General features: G+C 47.4%; 1 protein-coding gene and 1 long non-coding RNA gene across 2 annotated transcripts in view; one reads left to right on the top strand and one right to left on the bottom strand.

The window, feature by feature from the left end:
- Positions 1–1,261: 1,261 nt before the first annotated feature.
- Positions 1,262–5,736, top strand: ASCL1 (achaete-scute family bHLH transcription factor 1). Its single transcript, XM_083574156.1, has 2 exons — positions 1,262–2,628; positions 4,409–5,736. Exon 1 carries the CDS (start codon positions 1,852–1,854, stop codon positions 2,587–2,589), a length of 738 nt encoding a protein of 245 aa, XP_083430282.1. The 5' UTR covers positions 1,262–1,851; the 3' UTR covers positions 2,590–2,628; positions 4,409–5,736.
- Positions 5,737–9,141: 3,405 nt separating this feature from the next.
- The window catches only part of LOC310743725, a 146,506-nt gene continuing 131,967 nt past the window's right edge, over positions 9,142–23,680 (bottom strand). Inside the window, exon 4 of the long non-coding RNA XR_014539190.1 lies at positions 9,142–9,343. This is a non-coding gene — a long non-coding RNA (uncharacterized lncRNA). The remainder of the gene's footprint in view (positions 9,344–23,680) is intronic.

Here is a 23,680-nt window from a genome sequence, read left to right as displayed (position 1 = left end):
TCTTTCATTATATGGTGCCCTGTGAGCCCAAAATTTGGCATTCCCAAAGAAACTTCTCAGTTATGGATCTTCTCAATTTTGTGCCCCCTCGGCTTGGAGCCCTGTGCAGGGGAACTGCCTGTATCACCCTAAATCCAGCACTGGAGTTGGAGTAAAAAGGGTCTAGGAAAAGAGGCTTCACCTTTCTCCATCCAGGAAAGGAAGAAGCATTATCACAAAAGTCCTTGAGGAGGCACCAGGCAAAAGCACTTGAGAGGAGCACGACCAGGGCTGGCGAGGGGCATGGCCTGGCACTCAGGACCAGGCAGAGATCCCTGGAGGGCTGCATTTTAAACAGCCATATGCAGGGCTGGCACTTAAATCTTGCCACTACATCCCGGCAAGTCTTTTTATGAACTTTACATTATTTTTGCAGATCTGACCAGAGTTCTTCCTTGTACTAAAGCTATGCACTGATGAATATTTGGCGGGGTATGCAAAGTGAAGCATCTTCATATGCCTGAATTGGCTTCAGATTTGTGATTCCTGCTCCTGAGCGGCATTTCACACATGTCACAGTAGTTTGCCAAGTTTGCCATCAGCTGCACACATGGCAGGGAACTGGAGCAATCCCAGCTCCCTGGCAAGTGGGATACGAGGCGTGCATTTGGCAGGTCATGTTTGTTGTATTCGTGTGTTACGGAAGCTCCCCTTCGCTCGGAAGCCCGCCGCCTGACAGCGCTCTCCAAGCGGTCGCTCCGTCTCGCAGGAAGGGCTGGTGCTCCTCGATTCTCCGCTGCCCCCGCCCCGCTCACTCGTGGGGCCCACGCCGTTGTCACCGGGCTGCTCCTCGCAAGGGTCTCCCAAGAAGCGGGCTCTCAGCCGCCCCTCGCCACGACCCTCCACCCAACTCGCCGCCTCAGAAAGCGGCTCCTGAGAGGAAAGCTCTCGCCAGGCGCTGCGCCTCCCCCGCTTGCGAGGAGCCCGGGGAACCCCTCCCCCCTCGCCCTTTCTCGACAGCCCCTCCCTCTTCTATTACCGCCTCAGCTTCAACTCAGCCAATCAGCGCTCGCTGTGCCGCCTGGGCCCCCTCCCTCCTTCCCCCCACATGCGGTGGCCCAGCCCAATTGTTTATTCAGCGGCTGGGCCAACGGCACGCGCCGGGCGCACGCACTTGCAACAACAAACCTTGCAAGCGGAGCGGTGGGGGGAGAGGAGGCGGAGTTGGGTCCAGCGCGCGTGCACGCGCGTGTACGGGGGTCTGCTCCTGTGACTGTGCGCGCGCGTCCCTGTGTATTGTGCCTTTTCCATCCAATTCTTTTACACACACACACACACACAGACCCAACACCCTTCTCCGGACCGGTCATGAAAAGACGGGCAGCACTTCCCCGACCCGCGGCCACTCATTGCAAAGCCGGGGAGTGTGGAAGGCGCAAGGTGCACAGAGAGAGAGGGTGCGTGCGTGTGTGCGAAGAGAGGCAGCGATAGGAGGCGGCGCGAGCGAGCGAGCGCGCGGGGGTGGGGGGAGAGTGTGAAGAGAAAAGGCGGCGGCCGTGGGGCGAGCGGGGGGGGGGGCACAACAGCGAGCCCAGCTCCGGCCGCCCCTTATAAGAGACACAATCTCTGGACGTTTTTGGCAAAAGAGGTTTGGCGAAGCGGGCTGCGCACACGCGAGCGCCACGAGCCTCCCTCGGTTCCAAAGAAAGGGGAGGAGGCCAAGCCGGCGGTGCCATCTGAGCTCGCTCGCGCTCTGCACCCGCAAGCCTTTTTTCCCTTCTTTTTCTTTTTTTAAAAAAGAAACCAAATTCTCCTTCCCGCGCCTCAGGCCAGCACAAGCCGCGCGCCTTTCCTCGTCCGTGCGGCCGCCCAATGGCCAGCGCCAGCCCCGCCAAGATGGACAGCGTCGCCAGCCAGCCGCCGCCTCCCGCGCCTTTCCTCCAGCCCGCCTGCTTCTTCGCGGCGGCCGCGGCGGCGGCTGCAGTGGCCGCTTCACAGAGCGCGCAGCAGCAGCAGCAGCAGCAGCAGCAGCAGCAGCTCAGCCCGGCGTCGGCGGGCCACCCGCAGCACCAGTCCTCTCCCGGCGGCGGCGTCAAAGCGCCTGTTGCGGCTGCGCCGAAGCCCCTTCCGCAGCAGCCGCAGCAGCAGCAGCAGGTGAAGCGCCCTCGCTCGTCGTCGCCGGAGTTGATGCGCTGCAAGCGGCGCCTCAACTTCAGCGGCTTCGGCTACAGCCTCCCTCAGCAGCAGCCGGCGGCGGTGGCGCGGCGGAACGAGCGCGAGAGGAACCGCGTGAAGCTGGTCAACCTGGGCTTCGCCACGCTGCGCGAGCACGTCCCCAACGGCGCCGCCAACAAGAAGATGAGCAAAGTGGAGACGCTGCGCTCGGCCGTCGAGTACATCCGGGCCCTGCAGCAGCTCCTCGACGAGCACGACGCCGTCAGCGCCGCCTTCCAGGCCGGCGTCCTCTCGCCCACCATCTCCCCCAATTACCCCAACGACATGAACTCCATGGCGGGCTCGCCCGTCTCCTCCTACTCCTCGGACGAAGGGTCCTACGATCCCCTCAGCCCCGAAGAGCAGGAGCTCCTGGACTTCACCAACTGGTTCTGAGAGGCCCCGGAGGCCCTCTTGGCGCTGGCTTGGCAGCAGGTGGGTTTGGCTGAGGCAGCTTCTCGGGCGGAGGGCGAGCGGGGAGGGGGTCGTGGCGGGGCTCCCTTGCTGGCAGGTTGGAAAGGAAGAAGGGTTTGTTCTCTTCTAGAACCGTAGAGCTGGAAGAGACCCCCGAGGGTCATCTAGTCCAACCCCCTGCATAGAACCATAGAGCTGGAAGGGGGGACCCAGAGGGTCATCTAGCCCAACCCGCCTCCGCACTGCAGGGATCTTTTTGCCCAAGGTGGACTCGAACCCACAACCCTGTGATTAAAAGTCTCGTGCTTTTAGTCAGCTATTTTTCCATTACCATCAGTGCACATGGCACTCGTCGGAGTGAGGAAAGGCAAGGCCGCTGCCCCAAGGAGGTTACAATCAAAACAAATTTGACGGGGAGGACAAGCATGTGCAAATGCACCTAACAAGAGCTTAGGAGTGGAGGGTACCATCTCATTAAAATTGATGGGAGTTGAGCGACCTGTATCCCACTGAGCTCAGTGGCTCCTCTCCAGAGTGGTAGGTTGCAGTCCACGGACCACTTGTCCTGCTTGGGCCCTGGGTGAAAAAAGAGCCCTCTTGGTCCATGGCAAATGGAGTGTAGGGTGCCTATGCTTCTCTTTTCTTTTCCTCTCTTTATTCAGTGTTCAATACTGAGATACATTCTGAGTGCCCTATGGGGAGGTGGGACCTACTTTGGACTAGCCCTATTTGATTACAAAACTGCAAATAACTAAGTGCTCCAGAAGTACTCCTGGAAGTCAGTGTAGTGGTCAACTTTAGTAGGATCTGTCAGTGAGACAACACTGGCCTAAGTGGCTTGTGTATTACATAGCCTGACTCCAAGACTGGGCTTCTGTAGTCAACAAAATGCTTAATATGCAGTAGGCCTGGAAAATGGTTTGTAGCCTTCAACTGGGATCTCACTGAGCAGCTAGGTCAATAGTGCCCTTAACCTTTATTTATTTCCCATTCACTATCTAATGTATATCACAACAATATTTTGTCTACATGAATCAAAACACTAAAACAGCAACAAAACCATGATAAACTGTAAGCTAGCACACTTGGATTCCTGCCAATTGGTACTCAAAATAATAACTCAGAAGAATATTCCATTGGTTTAATTTCCTGCTATATCCTATGAGAGGGCCAATAGATCTATATTGTGATATAGAACTGTTAAAGGGGCTTCATTCCAAATATGTCTGGATGCCAGTTCTGTGGAAGCTAACAGGACTCAGACTGTGGTCAAAGGACACTGTGAGATCACTTAGATCCCAGGTCTAGCCAGTGCCTGGATGGGAGACTGTATGTTCACTGCCTTGAGGTCCATCATGCCAGTGTAATGAATGTGATTACTAAATCTTAAATGCGGTCCAGTCCAGTGGGATCTCTGCCACTGTGTTCAGTGGGACCTCCTCCCTAGTAAGATTTAGGACTGAAGCCTTATGCACACTTTCTGGGGAAGAAGCCCCATTTATCATAATGGGACTTTTTGTGAGTTGATATGCGTTACTGTAAGCGTGTTCAGGACTTGGGAATTGCACCCATTGAAGTCATTGGGATCTACACTGCAGTCCTGAATAATTTACTCAGAAGCATCTTTGAGTTAAATCCAAAAAATTCAACGTAACAGAATTGTAGGCCTTGCTGTGAAGCGGGTGTGTCTTTCTGAGCAGAATGATCACTTAATGGAGCTGGCATGCCAAAACCAATTGTGTCCTTGTCACAACTTGGATTAAGCCTTGATGCTTACCTCTCTCTCCTTATGTTGTTACAGGACTTGCTGAAAAACGGTTGCATCTGTTTTCTTCCCATTATGGAAAGGAAGAAAAGTCAAGACAGTGAAGCACAGAATGAGTTTGACTGCATTTGCAAGAAACCGGAAGCACTCCCTGATTCTGCCTTTGCACTCCAGGCTGTTTTGAAGAGACATGCAGCCCAATTCTATGTATGTTTACTTGGAAGTTAGCCCCATTTAATGGAATGGGACTCAACTACTCCCAGATAAGCATGCACAGGATTGCAGCCTCAGTGACATTCACATACATAGGATCAGGCTGCACAATGGGCTTAGTAGCAACAGGAGGCCCAAGAGCAACTATCTGCCTATTCAGTACCCCCAAAGTTAAACAACACTGCCTATATACATCATATACATCTTCAACAGAGCAATGATCTTTCCGTTTTGTTGAAATAAATACAGTGTTGCTTCTTTGGAAAGACTGTTTCACTCGCAGCTTTCTGGACACAAAACACAGTGCAATCCTAGCATACTTACTCAGAAGTAAGCCCCACAGCATTCAGTGGGACTTCTTCCCAAGTATATGGCTTTAGGACTGCAGCTGTGCAGATGAATCCTGTGTATGCTTACTAGATTCAGTGAGACTTGCTCTTAAACAAGTGTGCAAAGGACACTCCTGTTGCCTAGTACTTGTGGAGATTTTGAAAATCAAAACTATGCTGTATTCAAAGAATCCTCTGACGTCTCCCTCTCTCCTTCATCCACTTCCTCCCTACCATCCCCATCATAAAATGCTTCCAATTTTTTCTTGTGAACTTTTTATTATATAAAAAAAAATCTATTTGTATCCTAACCAATTTTGGGGATATATTAAGCTATTTTTGTATATAAGAGACAGAGAAATTTATAGACTTTTTTTGTACAAATGGTTTAAAATGTGTATATCTTGATAACTTTTTAAATGATATGTAATGCTTATTACCTCTTCATATCTAGATGCGTAGTCAAAATGACCTTACAACTGCCATGTTTTTGTCATGTGGTCTTGTAAAGGACTTGGAAATGCCTCCGGATGTACTTTAGCACCGATGTGTCTTACTTTTTTATAGAAACTTTGCTAATGTATTAATAATGTTATTAAACAATTGTTCAAAGTGAACAAAGTTTATGCAGCTATTGTCCAAACGCAAAATGGTAGCTATTTATTTTACAAGCTGCTGCCTTTTGAAGAAAAAGAAAACTTTTACTACTGCCTTTTCACACTGTTTTATTACAAACTTACAAAAATCATGTATAACCGTGTTTTATACAAACTAGTTTGGTAATAAAACTTTTTGTTTCAATTAAAGCAACGTCTTCCTGGTTCTACTGCACATCTTGATTTTCTTTTCTGCCCTATGTTTTTCATGTATAAGAAGAGTCAAATGTTCACAGAGGGGGATATTACACTTCTGGGGCTCAATCTGTTGTTATATATAGATGCATGTGAGGATTCAAAATAAGCAGGCCTACAAGGATATTGCAGTAGTTGCTCTTCTGCTGCTGGGTTTTCCAAATGTGTATTAAATAGGGAGAGGCCTGCCTGCTTAGTTTCCCTTTCTGCATCTACACAAATCATACTCCACCAAAGAATGAATCCTAGCAGGGAGGGAGCTTTTTTAAAAAATCTGACATCTCCACTTTCTAGTGCTATATAACAGGGTGTACACAAGAAAATCAAAGATGTTTATCAGGCAATATACCTTGAAACCATGTTAGAGAAGCGCTGGCGTATGAGAAACATGACATGGGATGGCGGGCAGCAAAGCCGCAGAAAGTGCGCGCCTGAGATTCAATACGCCGATCTAGCTGGCCTGTTTTTTACGTTCCCCCAGCAGCGTGATCTGCGTGTAAAAGTGCCCAATTACCAAGATTCAAAAAGAAATTGGGTCTCTTCCCCCTCCCCGCTTTTTCCCCATTTTTGGCTAGTCTCCTTGTTGTCAGTTAGCAAAGACGTGACTAGAATCCGCCTCGGGTTCATTCTCCCCTCGTCCCTTTCCACCTCCCCGTTTCTTGCTTAGCTCCTCCCGCCTTGCTTGCAAATTCAGTTTGCGTGCGCCAAGCCAAGCGGAAAGCCAAGCGCAAAACGTATCTAATAAAATAAAAAAGGAGGTAGCCAATGTTCCTAAAAAAAAAATATCTATCCTGCTTTTTTAAAAAAATGGAAGAAAGATTGAGTGAGAGAGAAACAATGCTACGCGAATAAATTAATACAGAAAGTCTTCATGCACTGGACTATAACGGAATTTTATTTAATTTGGCAGCATTGCATTGCCATACATGCGGCCTCCTTCCCCTCCTCTCCTTTCTCCCCTCGTCCATTAATATGCTGTGGGAGGGGGAGGCAGGAGTAAAGAAACCATTGGATTGCCCATTCAGTACAAGCACTCGTTGTTTTAACCGATCTTGCAACTTTTGTTTGATTAGGAAAATAATAACGGTTACACTCTCTTCTGCCGCTTTTTTATGCTATTTAAAAGGTGGCTCCGTTTTTCGTTTGTTTACCCACCTTTACAAGGCTGTAGAGATAAGGTATGCAAATGAAGTTTAGCAAGTAATTTATGGCTATGTGTATCCCATCACGACAATGTCTCATTCTGATACTCCAAGACCAAATTTTCTGTTCCTTATGGAGACAGGTGTTCTCTTTTTTTTTTTTTCTCCCTCTCTCTTTCCCCCCACCCGCGCGCTTTTCTTCTTCTCTGAATAGTCAATATCCAGACTCGTGAAATCAAGAGGCAAAGTTACGGCGCTCCTTGTAACGAAGTCAGAAGCGGGCAGGAACCCAAACCTTTCGCCCCCCGCCCCCCCCCAAAGACCCACACCATTTCACTGGAGATAGGAAAGTGCAGGGCAGGCTGGAGCGAAATCTCATTACATCTGCTCTAATCGCTTAGCAACACAAAGCCTTTTCTTGTGCTGGGAGGCAAAGCTATTCAGGGGCTCTGACAAGACGGATTCAGCCTTAGTAAACTCCATAAATCAGGGAGCATCTATTTTATGGTACTCTCAAGTTTTCAAGCTACTCAGCTAGCGCTATATGGAGGGAGTGGGGGGCGGGGGCGGAGGACGCATTGGGGGCGAAACAACCAGAGATACCGATGGAAATTGTTAGGCGTTGTTAGAAGAAGGGGATTCGTAGAAATCGAGCCATATTTGCCAAATCCACCTCAACCACTTTCCCCAAGGAATAACTGCGCGAACGAAACAAGGGGCAGTTCAATAAACGCTCTTTAAAAAACAGGGCGAGCACCCACTGCTGGGCAGGTTGGTTCGTTAGGTTGGAGTCGCTGGCATTAAATAGGCAAAAAGAGCCGCCGACACCCAACCGGAGCAGTCGCGCGTTGCATGTGGGAAAGAGAAAAAAGAGAACCCCAATTTGTTATGTCTGTGCAGCCAACATTGTTTTGGCGAGTGTGTGTGTTGGGACACAAAGACGGGAGGTAACAGAAACTGTGCGCAGAGATAGATGCGTGTGCACCTTCTCGCAGAAGGAGGCAAGGTGATCGATACCGTTTTGGGTGCCCAGAAAAAGAAAGAAAAAGAGTTCGATTCAGTTTTTCTTTGGATCCTGCTTTAATGGCCTTTTCCCTCCACCGCTTTTTGATTTTTTTAGCTAACCCTAAATCAGGACAGAACGGAGCTCAGTGCCAGCAAGAAGAAAACTCCCAGCGACCAATGCTCGCCCCCCTCGACTCTTCTTAAACTGATCGGGAAGAAGTTGGCGCATCGATTCCCATCTTGCATGAGGACTAAGAGTTTAAAGGCCTAGGCCTCACTCTTTCGCCATCTACTGATAGCCATCGATCAACATCCAAGTGCGAGCGTAATATACGTCACGCCCACCATCAGGGGTTTAGCTTTCGCTTCCATTGAGCGAGGGTCCGAGGAGGAAGAAATAATGCCATCCATTTAAACCTTTAATGCTAAACTTACAAGGCATACTGACAGGGGTGCCAACCTGAATAAAATATTGAGGGCGGAGCCAGGTAAGCCCCGCCCCACATAATCGATCACAAGATGTGGAACGCGCACAATACTGTATTCGATTGCAATGCCCATCAACTGGGGAGCAGAGTGCCCCTCTCAAATATTTTATTGAGGGACCTCGCCCCCTAGGAGTTTGCGCCTATGCTTACTGAGATTATCGTAAACGGATCGGCTTTAAAATATATATATTCAACCCTGAATCAAACACCATATACCTTTTTTGTCGCGTGTTTTCAGCAAACCTTTGCTGCGGGAGCACAGATAGCAACTTTCCTAACCTCTCCCACCATCTCACCGCGCCTGACTATTCTAATTCCTGAAAAGATTTCAGGACCTTGTGATCCTACTTCGATCCCCAGAAAACCAGCTCGGGCTGCTGGAGCTGCAAGGCGAGCAGTCCTTGGGGGTCCCTATCCCCCCTTCCGCTCCCCCCCCCCACACCACCTTTGACGCGCAGGTGGAAGTTACAGGACAGCCTTCCCTTTTGTCTGCAGCCTCGACGAGAGGCGCAGCCCAGCCCAGCCCGGGGAGACTGAGGCGCGCGTGTCAAGCTTAATGATTTATTCAGGCTCTCGGGCCGTCCCAGTTTGTTCCCGGCGCTGATTGGCTGCAGGCATGCGCCCTCTGTCATCCGCGCGCGCGTCCCGGGCCCCTCCCGCGCGGGCGCCGCCATTCAGGGAACAGCCGCCGGAAGGGGCGCTCCGCCCGCCCGCCCATTGAAAGCGGAGGTGGCGGGTGCGGCGGGGCAGGCCAGGCCGGGGAGCCAGAGGGAGGCGCCGAGGAAAGGGGAACGCCGCCGGCGCCGGAGCCAAGCTTCTGCATTCTTGCCGCCTCCTCCTTGCTCAGCCTGCACTTTGGAAGGGCCGCCCAACTTGGAGAGGATGGCCCTCTCATGACGTGTTCCTTTTCCCGGGTGGGCGAAGGGAGGCGAGAGCACGTGGCCTGCCAAATGAGAAAAGAAAAGTCTCAAGTGTAGGAAGAAATCCTCCTTCTAGCAGGCATCTCCCGGAGGCGGCCCCGATCCTGGCGCGTGTTTGGGAAGGGAGTCACGTCCATTTCAGGCGCCGCATACAGGATCGCAGCTATCGGGTGTATTAAGAAAGCATGGCTTTCAGGATGCCTGGGGAAACATTTTAAAGCTGCAGTTCTATGCATGCTTATATGGGAGAAAGCCCCCTTTGAACTCGGCAGGGCTGTCTTCGGAGTAAATGTGCATAGGATTGCACTTCAAGGCTACAGTCCTGTGCGCACTACCTTGGGAGCAAGCTCAACGGAACATGGTGTTGCTTGCGACTGGGTAGACGTGTCCAGGATTACAGCCTATTAGGATTGATATTACTATTTTATGTGCAGGGGCGAAAGTGGGCTTTATTTCATCCATGTCTAAGACCCAGTTTGGCACACACCCCTCCATGAATATTTGCGTACACACACACAAGCTGGGAGCCGCAATGGTGCTCCTGTGGAGGCTTCACCCAGGACAAAAAACCTGGCTAGCCCCCCACCCCACCAAGTGAGAGCCAGGTAGAAGCAAAATGTGAACGTAGGACTAATACAGATTTCAAACAGAGTAGTCTGGTGGTTGCTATGATGCACCAGCTCTCTACTGCAAAAGCCTAGACTACTTTTGCTTGAAATCAAATATTTTGTCCTAACCCACCTCACAGGGTTACAAGGATGAAATGAAGAGGGGGACAAGTACACCACCTTGACTTCCAGGGAGGAATGCTGGGCTATACTTGTAACTAGAAATAAATACTACTTTGCTTTCTGGGTGTGTGTGCTTGTGCGGATGTATTTTGCCCCGCACCCAGGGATGCTGGCAAACTGGCTGGTACCGTAGTTGCTTAGGTTCTCAGAATCAAGGGATGGTTTCTTAAGAAGGAGTCTTATCACTGACTTCTTCAAGCAGGTAGAAACCACCCCCTCTTATAAAGAGGCATTGACTACCTCCCTGGCCCAGACAGCTGTCTTCTTTCTGCTGGATTTTATTAGCCAAGAAGGGCACAGGTCCAGAGCGCAAGTAGTCACCCAAACTGATCCAAGCGCCTTGTCCACATCGTCGAGCTGCACCAACTGAAACTCAAACAACATAACAGGACTAGACTGTGCTCTGGATGTCTCTTGAGAGTCAACCGCTATACAGTGGTACCTTTATTTACGAACTTAATCCGTTCCGGAAGTCCGTTCTTAAACCAAAGCATTCTTAAACCAAGGCGTGCTTTCTCATATCACTGGGGGACTCAATTTACAAATGGAACACACTCAACAGGAAGCGAAACGTGTTCTTATTCCAAGGCAAAGTTAACAAACCAAAACACCTGCTTCTGGGTTTGCAGTGTTCTTAATCCAAGTTGTTCATAAAGTAAGCTGTTCTTAAACCAAGGTACCACTTTAATAGCAGAGTCAAGGTCCCAACAAATGCAAGCGATTTTATCCTCAGAGTGCTTGGCAAACAAGTCACACCAAGCTGCCATTGGTTCTACCACTGCTTTCGGGCCAGTTTGCAAGAGGTCCTGCACAACCTGGAAAAGCTCTGTTGTCAGCATAGAGAAGAAGAAGAAGAAGAAGAGTTTGGTTTTGATATCCCGCTTTATCACTACCCGAAGGATTCTCAAAGTGGCTAACATTCTCCTTTCCCTTCCTCCCCCACAACAAACACTCTGTGAGGTGAGTGGGGCTGAGAGACTTCAGAGAAGTGTGACTAGCCCAGGGTCACCCAGCAGCTGCATGTGGAGGAGCGGAGACGCGAACCCGGTTCCCCAGATTACGAATCTACCGCTCTTAAGCACTACACCACACTGGTGATGATGAAATACAGTATGCCTTCTTTGCTGCCTGCCACCAAGTAAGCTCAATAATGCACAGTCACCAGTGTTTGGTTTCATTTGTCTCGAGTTTTCCTCCGCTTGTGTTCAAGCTGTCTCCCAGCTTGTTTCTTTGCCCTAAGATCTGGAGGAGCAAAACGAAGCGCAGCGAAGCAGGAGGGGGTGCTCAGGGGTGATCGTGTCAATGGTCCGAGTCATCCTTATGTTCCACAGATTGGCCAGGGTGTTGACAGGACTGCCAGTCATATCAGTTGAAAAATCCCCTGGAAACCAATTGGATCCCTCAACCTCCAACTCTCTGGACCATCCTAATACGTCCCTTGCCTCTGCAAAGGGCAAAAGGTGCTGAAAGCCTAAAGCTCAACAGGAATCGCTCTGACCATCACAAGGGACTGATGCCAATATCCCCCACTTCCAGATCACTTTTCCCCCACCCAATCGAAAAGACAAGATCCAGAGTGTGACATGCAATATACCGTATTTTTTGCTCTATAAGACTCACTTTTTCCCTCCTAAAAAGTAAGGGGAAATGTGTGTGCGTCTTATGGAGCGAATGCAGGCTGCGCAGCTATCCCAGAAGCCAGAACAGCAAGAGGGAATGCTGCTTTCACTGCACAGCGATCCCTCTTGCTGTTCTGCCTTCTGAGATTCAGAATATTTTTTTTCTTGTTTTCCTCCTCCAAAAACTAGGTGTGTCTTGTGGTCTGGTGCGTCTTATAGAGCGAAAAATACGGTACATCAAGCCGATGACATGCTGGGACAGCCCCATGGTTATCATGGCAGCCATGAAGCCCTGAGCCTCCCCAGAGCCAATTGCCTAGCCATGGATGCTGAAGTCCCTCAGAACCAACAATCTGGGAACCCTCGACACGACCACCTTTCACCAGGTCTGCCAGCTCAGGCAGGAAGACTGCTGGGCAGCAGAATCCCTAATCTGTCCCGATTACCCAACACCAAGAACAAACACACTAGATCTCTATTCAGCTGGACAGAAAGCTTGGAGAGAGAAAGAGAATTTCTATAGACCACAGCGACTCTCCCTCCTCGGCCCTCAAGTGTGTCCTGATGCTGTGCCGAATATCCAGGTGGGCACAGCTGGGTGAGCAACTCCACCCTGCTCCCCCACCCAGGCCTCAGTAATGGAGACCAGACAATCAAGTCATGGATGAGATAAACTTTATTCATGGCCGAACTGGCACTCAACAACAACAGCCATAGACCTGAGAACTGGCTAATATAAATTGCAAGGCATATTTACACACATGGTGCAGGAGAATATAGAGAAGTCAGAGGGAAATAATGTAGAAACAAAAAAAGATGGCGATAATAAATGTAAAACCATAATAGTTAAAAGTGCAGTTTTGGTGATTGCACAAACATTCTGGCATTGGTGAGCCAAGTAATGCATCTATTGTGATTAGAAAACCACTCTAATCTCAATTCAAACCATAAGCAATAGAATTAAATTCCCTAGAAAACTAACTCAGCAGTTTCTTGCTGGAATGTGTCTCTCTTTGAGGTTCTTCTGTTCAAGGACAACCAGCTTAAGGTCAGGAACAGAACGTCCTGGTATGCTGAAATGTTCTCCTACTGGTTTCTCAATAGTGCCGTTTCTGATGTTTGACATGTGTGCACTTATTTATTTACTGCCCAGGACAGGGATGAAGGACTTGGAACCCTCCAGATGTTGCTTGACTTCAGGTCCTATCCTGTCTGACCACTAGCCTTGGTCATTGGGTCAGAGTGCAAAAAGATCTGGAAGGCACCAGGATGGATTTGAGCTTTGTCAAATGCTGCCACTACCATCATTTAAGCCAGAGTAAGGTATACGATCCAGTGGAGGCATTAAGCATGTTGAGGTTGCACTGATTTCAATGAGAGAAGAACATGCTTCCTGACTGCCTGTTTTTATATCTGCTATTGCTTTGATCGATACACATACAGAGTTTAGGCACATTTTTGTTGTATTGTGAAATTGCTTGGGGATGCTTCATAGGAAGCAATTCACAAATGAAATATAAGAAGATAAAAATATATATATCTTGTTTTTTCATCTTATCAGCTGCTCTGAGATCCTCAGATGAAGGGTGGTTTATTATTATTATTATTATTATTATTATTATTATTATTATTAAAAAGTCATACTTTGTCAGTAGCATGTTTTAGGTTTTAAGACCGACCGCCTGCTCCCTCGCCCCCTAGCGCCAACCAGCCTATGTCCCCTGTCATAATACACATCCTATGCTTTGGTGTTGCGCTGCATCTTTTAAATGTGCAAGGAAGACTTTATTTTAAATTCCACCCTCCCCCGCCACCAGAGGCCTCCATTATGTGCTGACTGTCACGGCACTTTCCAGTGCAGGATTATTAATAATCCCATGGAGGCAATTCCCAAACAAAAGTGCGAAGCCATCATTGATACAGGCCCGAAGATTAATTTTCCTCATGTTCAACTCAACAGCATAGTTATCTCTTGAACAGGGTAAAACAGTTTGGCTCCATTGTCCCCTTGGCAGCTCCGCCTTCGCAGAGAAAGGGAGCCCAGCCAGTCTTCTCATCCAACTCGAAGGTTGGTTAAAAGGAAGAGAGGGGGAAAACCAGCTGAAAAATCTTCATGAATAATGCCATTCCCCTTCCCTGAGTGGTGGAAAAAGAAGAGCAGGTACCCATTTCAATGGCGGAGCATTTTGTTATGCTGCTCCTCGCCTAAGTCAGAATTTCACAGAAAAGGCCACGAAGAAGAAAAGCTGCAACAATTAGGGGTCGCCTGTCAGAAAACATTAACGCCTTCCTTTCCCTGCCTGTCAGGCGCCCCTGGAAATCTTAAAAAAGAAAAAGGAAAAAAAGACAACTGCCATAGTAAATAGCACCTCCACCCCTTGTGGAAATACTGGAAGGCAAAGAGGAGGGGGAGCACTGAGTGTGTGGGTAGTGATGCAGTTAGATCATTTTAGTCTTATGCACCACCACAATCACCCCTCTAGATGGTAATGTGCATTACTTCAATATGTGGGAATCCAACCCTGCTGCACTTTGGGCCCTCAGATCCTGAGTAGGGGGCCCTGCTTCTGCCTTAAAAGTCTCCCTGAGTATCTATCTACCTGTTAGCTAACTGATGCAATCAACGTTTAATTAATGTAATGGTACGCCTCGTATCTGTTGGCTCTGGCTTTTGCCTATGGCGCAATCATAGTGATGCTGTTTTAGAGATGATGATGATGATGATGATGAAGTCCCATGGAAGGGGAACATGTGGCCCTGCGGATGTTGTTGGACTCCTCCAATTCCCCTAAGCATCAGCCAGCACGGTCGAGGGTCAGAGATGATGGAAGTTGTAGCCCAGGAACATCTGGAGGGCTGTAGGTTCTCCCTCCCTAAATCAGAGTCCAATCCTTTCTTGGTGAGCCCTTCTGTGCTTTTCAAAGGGACAGGTGGGGGATAATATACCTGCATACTTTTCATAACACCCTGCAGATGCCATCCTATCAGGAAGTCCATTCCACATAATGTTGGACTCAGCACCTACCCTCTGGAACCCTAACCCATTGCATATTACACAAGCGCCTTCTCTGTTACAGTCTTTCTGGCCCTTACTAAAGATGTTCCCCTTACAACAAACCTTTAAAACACTATCCCAGTTAGTATCTACCTTGGATGTAAATTGATTTAATGTACCATATATACTCGAGTATAAGCCGACCCAAATATAAGCCGAGGCACCTAATTTTACCACAAAAAACTGGGAAAGCTTATTGACTCGAGTATAAGCCAGTTCACCACACCACAAACCTGGTGGCGGTGGCAGCGGCGAATGAAGAACAAGCAGCCCAGAATGACTGCTTTCGGGCTGCTCGTTCCTCCACTGCCGCCGATAGCGGCAAAGGCGGCGGCGGAGGAAGGAGCAGCCCGAAAGGACCCTCACTCGAGTATAAGCTGAGGGGGGCTTTTTCAGCATAAAAAATGTGCTGAGAAAGTTGGCTTATACTCGAGTATATATGGTATATGATGTTGTTTTAAACCACATTTATATTTATAATTGTTTTTAAATAGTTGCTCATATGCAACTCTTTTATATCTTACTATACTTCAGCTGCTGCAGAATTCGGTGGCCAGGATGCTCATGGGGAAGAGACAGTTTGAGCTTATTACACTGATCCTGGTCCAACTGCACTGGCTGCCAATTAGTTTTGGGGCCCAATTCAAAGTGCTGGTTTTGACCTATAACATCTTAAATGGCTCAAGGACTGCGTCTCTCCATATGAACCTACCCAGACCCTGCAATCATCATCTCAGGCCCTTCTTCATGTGCCTCCTCAAGGAGAGGTCCAGAGAGTGGCAATACAAGAAAGGGCCTTACCTGCAGTGGCTCCCCCTTTGGGAAATGCTCTTTCCAGGGAGGTTTGGTTGGCACCTTCATTATACACCTTTAGTTGCCAAGTGAAAGCATTCTTCTTCAACCAGGCCTTTGGCTGATATATATCCTATACCCTTTTAAATGTGTGTGTGGGAGGAAGGAGGGAGCACGTTTATTGGCTCATGTTTTTGTTGCCTTTGTTCTTGTTTTCATTAGGCATTTTGTGTTTTGATATTGTATTTTTATGTTGTGAACCACCCTGAGTTCTATGGATGAAGCGTGGCATACTAATTAAACAAATACACAAATTTAAGAAATAATTTGAGTGAGGGGGTATCACTAAAGTGGGTTGGGCAGGAAAGTCTGGGGGGAGTCAAGGATGGAACTGTCTAGATTATAAAAATTGTACTATAGAAATGAATCTTGACAAAGGGTTGAGAGAGAAAACAAGTAAGTTTTTCAACATAACACTAGAACTTATGGGCGTCAAATGAAACGGAACGCTGGGAGTTTTTGAACAGATGAAAGTACAGTCATACCTCTTGCTACGTTTGCTTCATGATACGTTTTTTCAGGTTGCGTCCCGCGGCGACCCAGAAGTACCCAGAAGGGTTAATTCCAGGTTTTGCCACTTGTGCATGTGCAGACGCGCGAAATGACGTAATGTGCAGAAGTGGCGAATTGTGACTTGTGTGTGTGCAGATGCGGGTTGCGTTCCTTTTAGGTTGTGAACGGGGCTCCGGAACGGATCCCGTTTGCAACCAGAGGTACCACTGTACTTCCTAACACAGTGAAAAATCAAACTATGGGAGTTGCTCTCACAAGATTTAAATGGGTGGCTTTAAAAAGGGATTGGACAAATGCATAAAGGATAAGGCTATCTGCGGCTCATAGGTGCTGGGTCCCTGGGTGCCCGAGCACCCACAAATTTCCCCATGAAGAGGCCAGGCACCCACAAAATCCAGCACCAGGGCCGTGCATGCTGCATGGCACCCACGGCTGCAGAGCCACGCTGGCACTCCTCCTGTGGCTACTAGCCACGATGGCTATGTTCTCCGACCACTGGAGGCAGTACACTCTGAATATCAGCTGCTCAGAATCACAGGCGGTGAGGATGCTATTGCATTCAGGTCCTGCTTGCAGGCTTCCCATATGCATCTGGTTGTCCACTGTGAGAACAAGGTCCTGGACTAGATTGGTCTTTCCTCTGACCCAATAATGCTCTTCTTATGTTCTTACATATATGTACATGGTTTGACTTTTATCCCACCTGATCCAGTGGTGGCATTGAAAGTGAGAAGTAGACTGTACTACCTCAGCTCAGGTGGGAGTTATCATTTCTGAAAACTCCCTCCAATCTATTATTTTAAAACCTGCAAATTTTAAACTAAGATTGTAGACCAGCTCCTTTGCTGGTTTTCTGTTTCCAAGAGAGTATGGTAATTTGCTTCTCACCTGTGATCTGAAGTGGTGCAGTCCATGCTGCCACCTAATTCTACAGTTACCCCAAAAAAAGGCTGTGCAGAGGGTCCACAAATGCACCACTGTTCCTAACCAATCTTTATCCTTATTTTCTCCTCTGAGCAGCTAATTACTCCTCCTCTCCTATTCTTTTCATTAGCATTGGTTCCACAGTGATTTATCTTTCTTCAGGGATAAAAATCCGGAAAAGGCCTTGCATTGGTAAGGCGTGAAATAATGCAATTGAAAAGAGAAGCCATTTTGTCAGGATTATATCTTGGCAGAGTAGATTAAAATGCTGCCATATGGCCTTGGTTTGTCTGATTATACTTTCAGGTCACAATGTATTGCTAATTAAATGGCGGTGACATTTCAATAGAAAGGCGAGGCTACCTGTATGTGCAATAAAATGAGAGGAGAAAGAAAAACAAGTGATAGCATTAACAAAGCTGGAGATCCAGGCTTCCTTATCCTTGTGATGTGTTTGGCTTAGAAGGCAATTCATTCACACATGCAGATCCAGACCCTCCAAGTGTCCCTATTTTCCAGGGACACCCCTGATTTAGAAGAACCATCCCTATTTTCATTGGAGAAATGTTGGAGGGTATGGTGTTATCTGACTCATGAGCCGTCTGAAGACAATACTGTATGGGGAAGTTTTGTTTTGTTTTTTAAATGTTTAATGTTTCATTATGTTTTTATATATGTTGGAAGCTGCCCAGAGTGGCTTGGGCAACCCAGTAAGATGCGGGTGGTATAAATAGTAAAAATATTATTATGGAACGGGACGTTCCTATTTTCTATGGAGAAATGTTGGAGGGTATGCAGATCAACAGAGGCACTATTTCCGGGGTTGGCTTTTGTACCCTCAGACAGACCCAGAATGCTTCTACATTTCTGGCCCCCAGCCTGGAATCTGAACTGAGCCACCAATTGCCAGGGGTGAGAGAAACTACTTCCTCTTTCTCGGCCACACAGAACATGGTCCCGTTTAAAGCAGTATGATAGAATCATTGAATTGGAAGGCAGCCTGAGGATCATCTAGTCCAAGCCCTTGCCATGCAGGAATATGCCGCTGTCCCACACGGGGATCAAACCAGCAACCTTGGCGTTTTCAGCACTGCACTCTAACCAACTGAGCTATCCAGGCTGACTATGATACCACTTTAAACAGCCATGGCTTCCCCCAAGAATCTGTAGCTGGTAAAGGGCACTCAGAATTCTTAGGAACCCTTTCCCCCTCACATAACTAATGTTCTCAGAGCGGTTTAACTGTCAATTCCTGGGAACTGCAACTCTGTGAAGGGCCTAAGGGTTTTCTAAAAACGCACAGCACCCTTAAGAAAGTACAGTTCCCAGGTCCTAGTGTAACACCCGAACCGTGGCACCACAAATGAAGTTTGAGCATGCTCAGTGAACAGAGTGCTGACTTATTGTTGAGGAAGTGGCAATGGTAGAGTCAGGGAAAGAATGGAGTATCCTGGGATAGGGAGTGTTTGAACACTGATCAGGAACTCTCTTAAGCTGCAATATCTTGATGCAGCGGGCCCCACTTGCCTGTTTATCTTCTCTTGTACATTATATTTCAACAGGAACATCCTTCCCAAGCCCTACTTTTGTGCACTAGATTTACATTCTTTATTAGCAACTCCGCAGTTACTGACAAAGCCCTTTTCATGCATTTTGTATCACCATTTCCTTTTTTCTTCCCGACAACAGGTATAAAAGGACTCTACTGGCACACACACTCATATATCTATAGACCTATATATATCTACATCTGTCTATACAGTGGTATCTCGGTTTACGAACTTAATCCTTTCCGGAAGTCCGTTCTTAAACCAAAGCCGTTCTTAAACCGAGGCACGCTTTCACTAACGAGGCCTCCCGCTGCCGGTGCCCTTCCACCGTTCGGATTCTGTTCGTAGACCGAGGTAAAGTTCACAACCGGAATACTACTTCCGGTTTTGCGGTTTTTATACCGAATAGTTCGTAAACAGGGCTGTTCTTAAACCGAGGTACCACTGTATCTGTATCTGGATGACACGGGGTTTCTGTTTTCCCCTGCATTCTTTTCTTTAAAAAAAAAAAGACTTTCATGAAATATGTTAAAAAATAAATCTCACACAGGGTGTCCCCACCCCCACCCCGCCTGCCTTCCTGAAAACTCAGTGTCCCCGTGCATATGGGTTTTGGGTGGCCTATGGAAATTGATTTACGAGTCAACCACTTTTCTCTTTTCTTGCTATCTCTCGCTTGAGTGGTTTGTAGGCCTTGGCCCTTTCATTCACTCGAGGAGAATAAGGTTGTCTATGGAAGAGGTCAGCGTTTCAAATTGGTAGAGTTCAACGGCACAAATGACACAGAACTGACAAGAAAAGACAGACAGTTTGTGGCAGCCGTGTGTGTGTGTGTGTGTGTGTGTGTGTGTGTGTGTGTACCATTGCTGGTCATGGACTGCGTAGGCCTTGCCTTGGGGTTTTTTTTTTGCTTTGTAATGGGGACTTGGCACCAAAATGAATTAAATAACAGGCTTAAAGACTATTGAGGGAAGGCCTGAATGCAAATCAAAGATAAGTAGAAGTTTTCTTTCCTAAAAGAGGGATGATTTCCTCCCCCCTCCCTCTCCCCTCCCCTCCCATTCCATATCTTCGCAGGCAGGGTCTGCATGTTAAACATGATTTAGAAGGCATTATTCCGGGATCCTTTTCATCAGGTTTCTGCAGCGATTGCCTATCTTGGCCTATGATTAATGATCTGCTGTGCAATTTGGAGCCTATAATGACTCAACAATCCACACACAAAACTATATAGTTGCATTCCTTTTGCAGATTTGCCAAGCTGTTACCAAGGGGCCCACAACCCAGACGGATTGTTGGAGAGATAGCAAAGCATTTCGGCAATGCCATTCTGCCCTTATCTTGCCGTGGAGTGTGTTGGGCAGCAAGCTCATTTACAAAATTCAAAGCCCAGATTTCAGTGGCTTCTTTTCTTTTACTTTTCCACTCTTCCTCCCCCCTCATCCCACCCCCTGCTACCCTGTCCAAAAAAAGGGAGGGGGACACCGCCCGCCCGCCCCACACAAACCCAACAAAATCAGGACTTGAAATAATTGTTTAAAAAGGCTGGTTAGAAAAGAGCCCAGCGTATGGCCCCTTAGTGATTATGCCGACAAAATACTTCCTTTGTTTCCAAATTTCAAATCTGATTAATTGAGGCCTAATGCTTTTAATGCCATTTGAAAGAGAAAAGTTAATCTTGCGAAGCCCAGGGCATAAACATAATCTGAAAATCTCAACAGATTTCCAAACATACAGGCTTTATTATAATTTCACTTGTAATTCTTGAGTAGATGGTAACAATTTCATTAAAACACTCATTTAAATATATATCTGCAGGGAGTCAAAATGCTTATACAATTTGCTGCTTTTAAAATAAAGAAAAGGAACCCTGAGAGAGGATTGTGCAATATAGCTACCATTTGTGTGTGTGTTAGATGAAAATATTTTGCAAATATTTGAAGATCATATCTGGGAGAAAAGGATCCTGTGTAGCCAAAAGTGGAGAGGGAAAGTGGAGGAAGTGTTAAAGATTTCTTCTTCTGGTTCTCCCTACCCTGAAGTGTCCACACACACACACGCACACACGCTCCATCAATGTTTAAAAAGTTTAAAATTTTAAAATATAATAAACCCATAAAGGAATGCCTATCTCATCTTAATATTTATGGAAGACATTTAGGGAGGCTTCTAACATTAAGCACTAGTATTATTGTGCATGCTCACTGCTTTGAACGCAATATATCAATGTATCAATCTATAGGAGAGCACTTATGAATGCTTAGATGTTGTGCAACTGTGAAAAATGTGAAGAATTTGCTCCTGTGTTTTGTCTCACTGTAAGATCCACCTGGTTTTGAGACTTGGGGTGAGCAAATGCTGGTGGGGAACGTAAGATGGACAATTGGTCCGTCCAGCTCAGTATTCAGCACCACCATTACTCCACAGTTTCAGACTAGAGTCTTTTCTATCCTGGACATATCAAGATGCTCTATGGCTGAACGCAGGGGGCATTTGCAGACCATCAATATTTTCAGCTAGGACTCAATCACACACATTTCAGACTGTGCAACTATAATGCATTAGGAGGTTTTTGCACAAGAACCCCCCCCCCCCAAAAAACCCCTGACTTTGTGCAATAAGGAAAGTGAGGCGAGAATGACTGGAAAGTGTGGGATAACACTTTGGTGCCACATCCTCTAACCTCCCTGCAAAAGAAAAAATAAGACCAAATGCTCAATAAATAACTGACTTCATTTCATCTCCCCCAAACCAGTCGGGATGAATGCTCCTCTGGAAGCAACCAGGGAAGCTTTGATAGAAGCCACAGGAGATAGAAGGGAGCAATGCGGAGTTTGCCTGACAAAAAACACAAAGTCCTAAGAACTGGGAGCATGGAGCTGTCCAGCCACAGCCGCTGAGCCATCCATTGACTAAACCAGACTCCTGAGGAACAGGTTTCTATCAAGCTGGGTAGCACAGATGCTGCTGAATTCACAACTGAGGGGACTCCTCCAACTCAAAATGTTGCACATCATCTTTAGCCAGGCCAAGACCTCTCAGAATTTGGGCCTGGCTTGAGATGGGGTTTGCTCCTTTCCCTGAAGCCAGTCTACCCTTCCTGCATGGGTGTAACCAAGATTGTGCATGGGGAGGCTTCCCTGAAATCTGTAAGCCTCGACAATGAGGGCTGCAGATTCCAGGGAACTTTCAGATGCATGTGTCTATGTGCAAAGGCCTCCTGACTTCAGATCTTCATGTTGTATGCGTGAGTGTCTGGGGAGGCACATCCTGTTGAACAACACAGGAGTGAATAATGTCTAAACTGGGCTAATGTCGACTATGGTAGGCAACCAGCATCAATGGATTTCACTTTGTCTTATATACTTCAAATAGCACAGTGTCACTTGCTGTTATTTAAGGAGGTTACTGCCAAGTGTGGTGAGTTTTATGCTGGCTGCAGAGGTAGTAGTTCCTGGACCAATAGCAGCAGCGGAGGGGGTCCTCAGAGAAGCAGCGGAAGGGGCAATTCCTGCAGTGGCTGAAAACCTAGTGCATTCTGGGACTGGTGCACAAAAGAACTGCAACATTTCAAAGAAAAAGCAGGTGGCAGCATAGTTGGTGAAAATTTCTGCCTCCCCTCAAATGGTTTCCGGGGGGGGGGGCATCTGTGTGTGGAGGGGTTCAACATACACAAAAGTTCAGCTCAACTGTCTTATTTTTACAGCAAAGACATTGGCAGGGCATGCAGCCAGAAATACCTCATTCACCCAGCTTTCTTTTTTTCCACCACATTCTAAATTCCTATACTTAATGTGTCGCATGTACAAGGCTATCTATTGACTCTCCATCCAATAACATGACTCTAACAGGTACACACTAATGGAAATCAAACAATTTGAATCAATAAAGAAGCCTCTTTCCTTTAAGGAACCCCCCCCCCCCCGCAATACATATTGAGAACACAATATAGGCTCAGCAGAGAGTTCTATCCCCACACCATTATTGCAACCCACCCTGATCCTCCTGGGCTCCCAGACTTAAGAGATGGGCGCTAGAGAGAAAAAGGGAAACAGGGGCAAAGCTTTTGCTGCAATTGTTTGGGCTACAGATCCTAGGTAAATGACAAGGATTTTTTTTTCCCTTTTAGAAAAAGAACACTCCCAACACACATATTTCAACTAAGCGAAAGCCCAGCGGCTAATGCCCCCTCCCTTTTGTGTGCCTGTTTGAAGCGTATTCTCCTGAGTTGACAAGCACGTGTTTTGGAAACCATTGAAAAGTTTGGGTCATAAATAGAGGAGACCGTTTGGCTTAAATGTTGCTAGGGAATACCTGGCAACAAGCAACAATAGTTCTTTTAGAAGGTCCAGGGCAAACAGTGACCGTGGTAATGGGGTGGGCTTAAGGGAGGCTGCTTGCCCAAAGCCCCTCCACTCACACAGAGCCTTCAGCATTGGTCTGTGTTCCGGAAATTCCACACACAAAGCCCCCCATTCAAGGGGAGGTGGGACAATGCATGTGCTTTTTAGAGAGGGGGGGAAGGAGGAGGCCTTGATGAGGGTGGGTGCTTTCTTGCTAAAAAAAAAAAAAAAAGAAAGCTCCCCCCCCCTTTTTTTGCAAAGAACTAAGGGAGGCCCAGAAAGTGCTAAGTTTGTAAAAGAAGCTGAAAAGATTCAGAACGAGAGCATAAAGGAGCCAGGGAATGCCCTGTGAATTTTGAACAGAGAGCAGAAAAGGGACTCTAAAAAGCAATTAGTGATGCTGCTCATAGATGAAGAGGGAGTTTGGAGGGAGTGGGGAGGCATTAAGGGGCAGGGGGAAATTACACTCATTTAGTAAAGTACTAAAGAGAAAGCAGGAGGGAGATTGACGTCTCCTGGAATTTGTATAGCGAAAGCAGACACACAAATAGCAATGCACAGCATCTAAGTACAGGAGGCCGCACTGAAGTTAAAGACGCATGCCAAGATGGGCCTTTGGATTCGTTGCCAGGGCCCTCACTTGTTCCTGAAAAGCACTATGGAGCAGCTAGACGGGAGGGAAACGAGGCTTCTTTGGCCTCAGCGCAGCTATT

The sequence above is a fragment of the Podarcis filfolensis genome (assembly GCF_964270895.1).
Source record: "Podarcis filfolensis genome assembly, chromosome: 10".
Classification (NCBI taxonomy): domain Eukaryota; kingdom Metazoa; phylum Chordata; class Lepidosauria; order Squamata; family Lacertidae; genus Podarcis; species Podarcis filfolensis.
Note: the sequence above shows the minus strand (reverse complement) of the source record. Positions and strands in the feature narration are given on the sequence as shown.

Excerpts from the sequence above, each read along its gene's own strand:
- ASCL1 (XM_083574156.1), top strand. The coding sequence starts at position 1,852 with ATGGCCAGCGCCAGCCCCGCCAAGATGGACAGCGTCGCCAGCCAGCCG.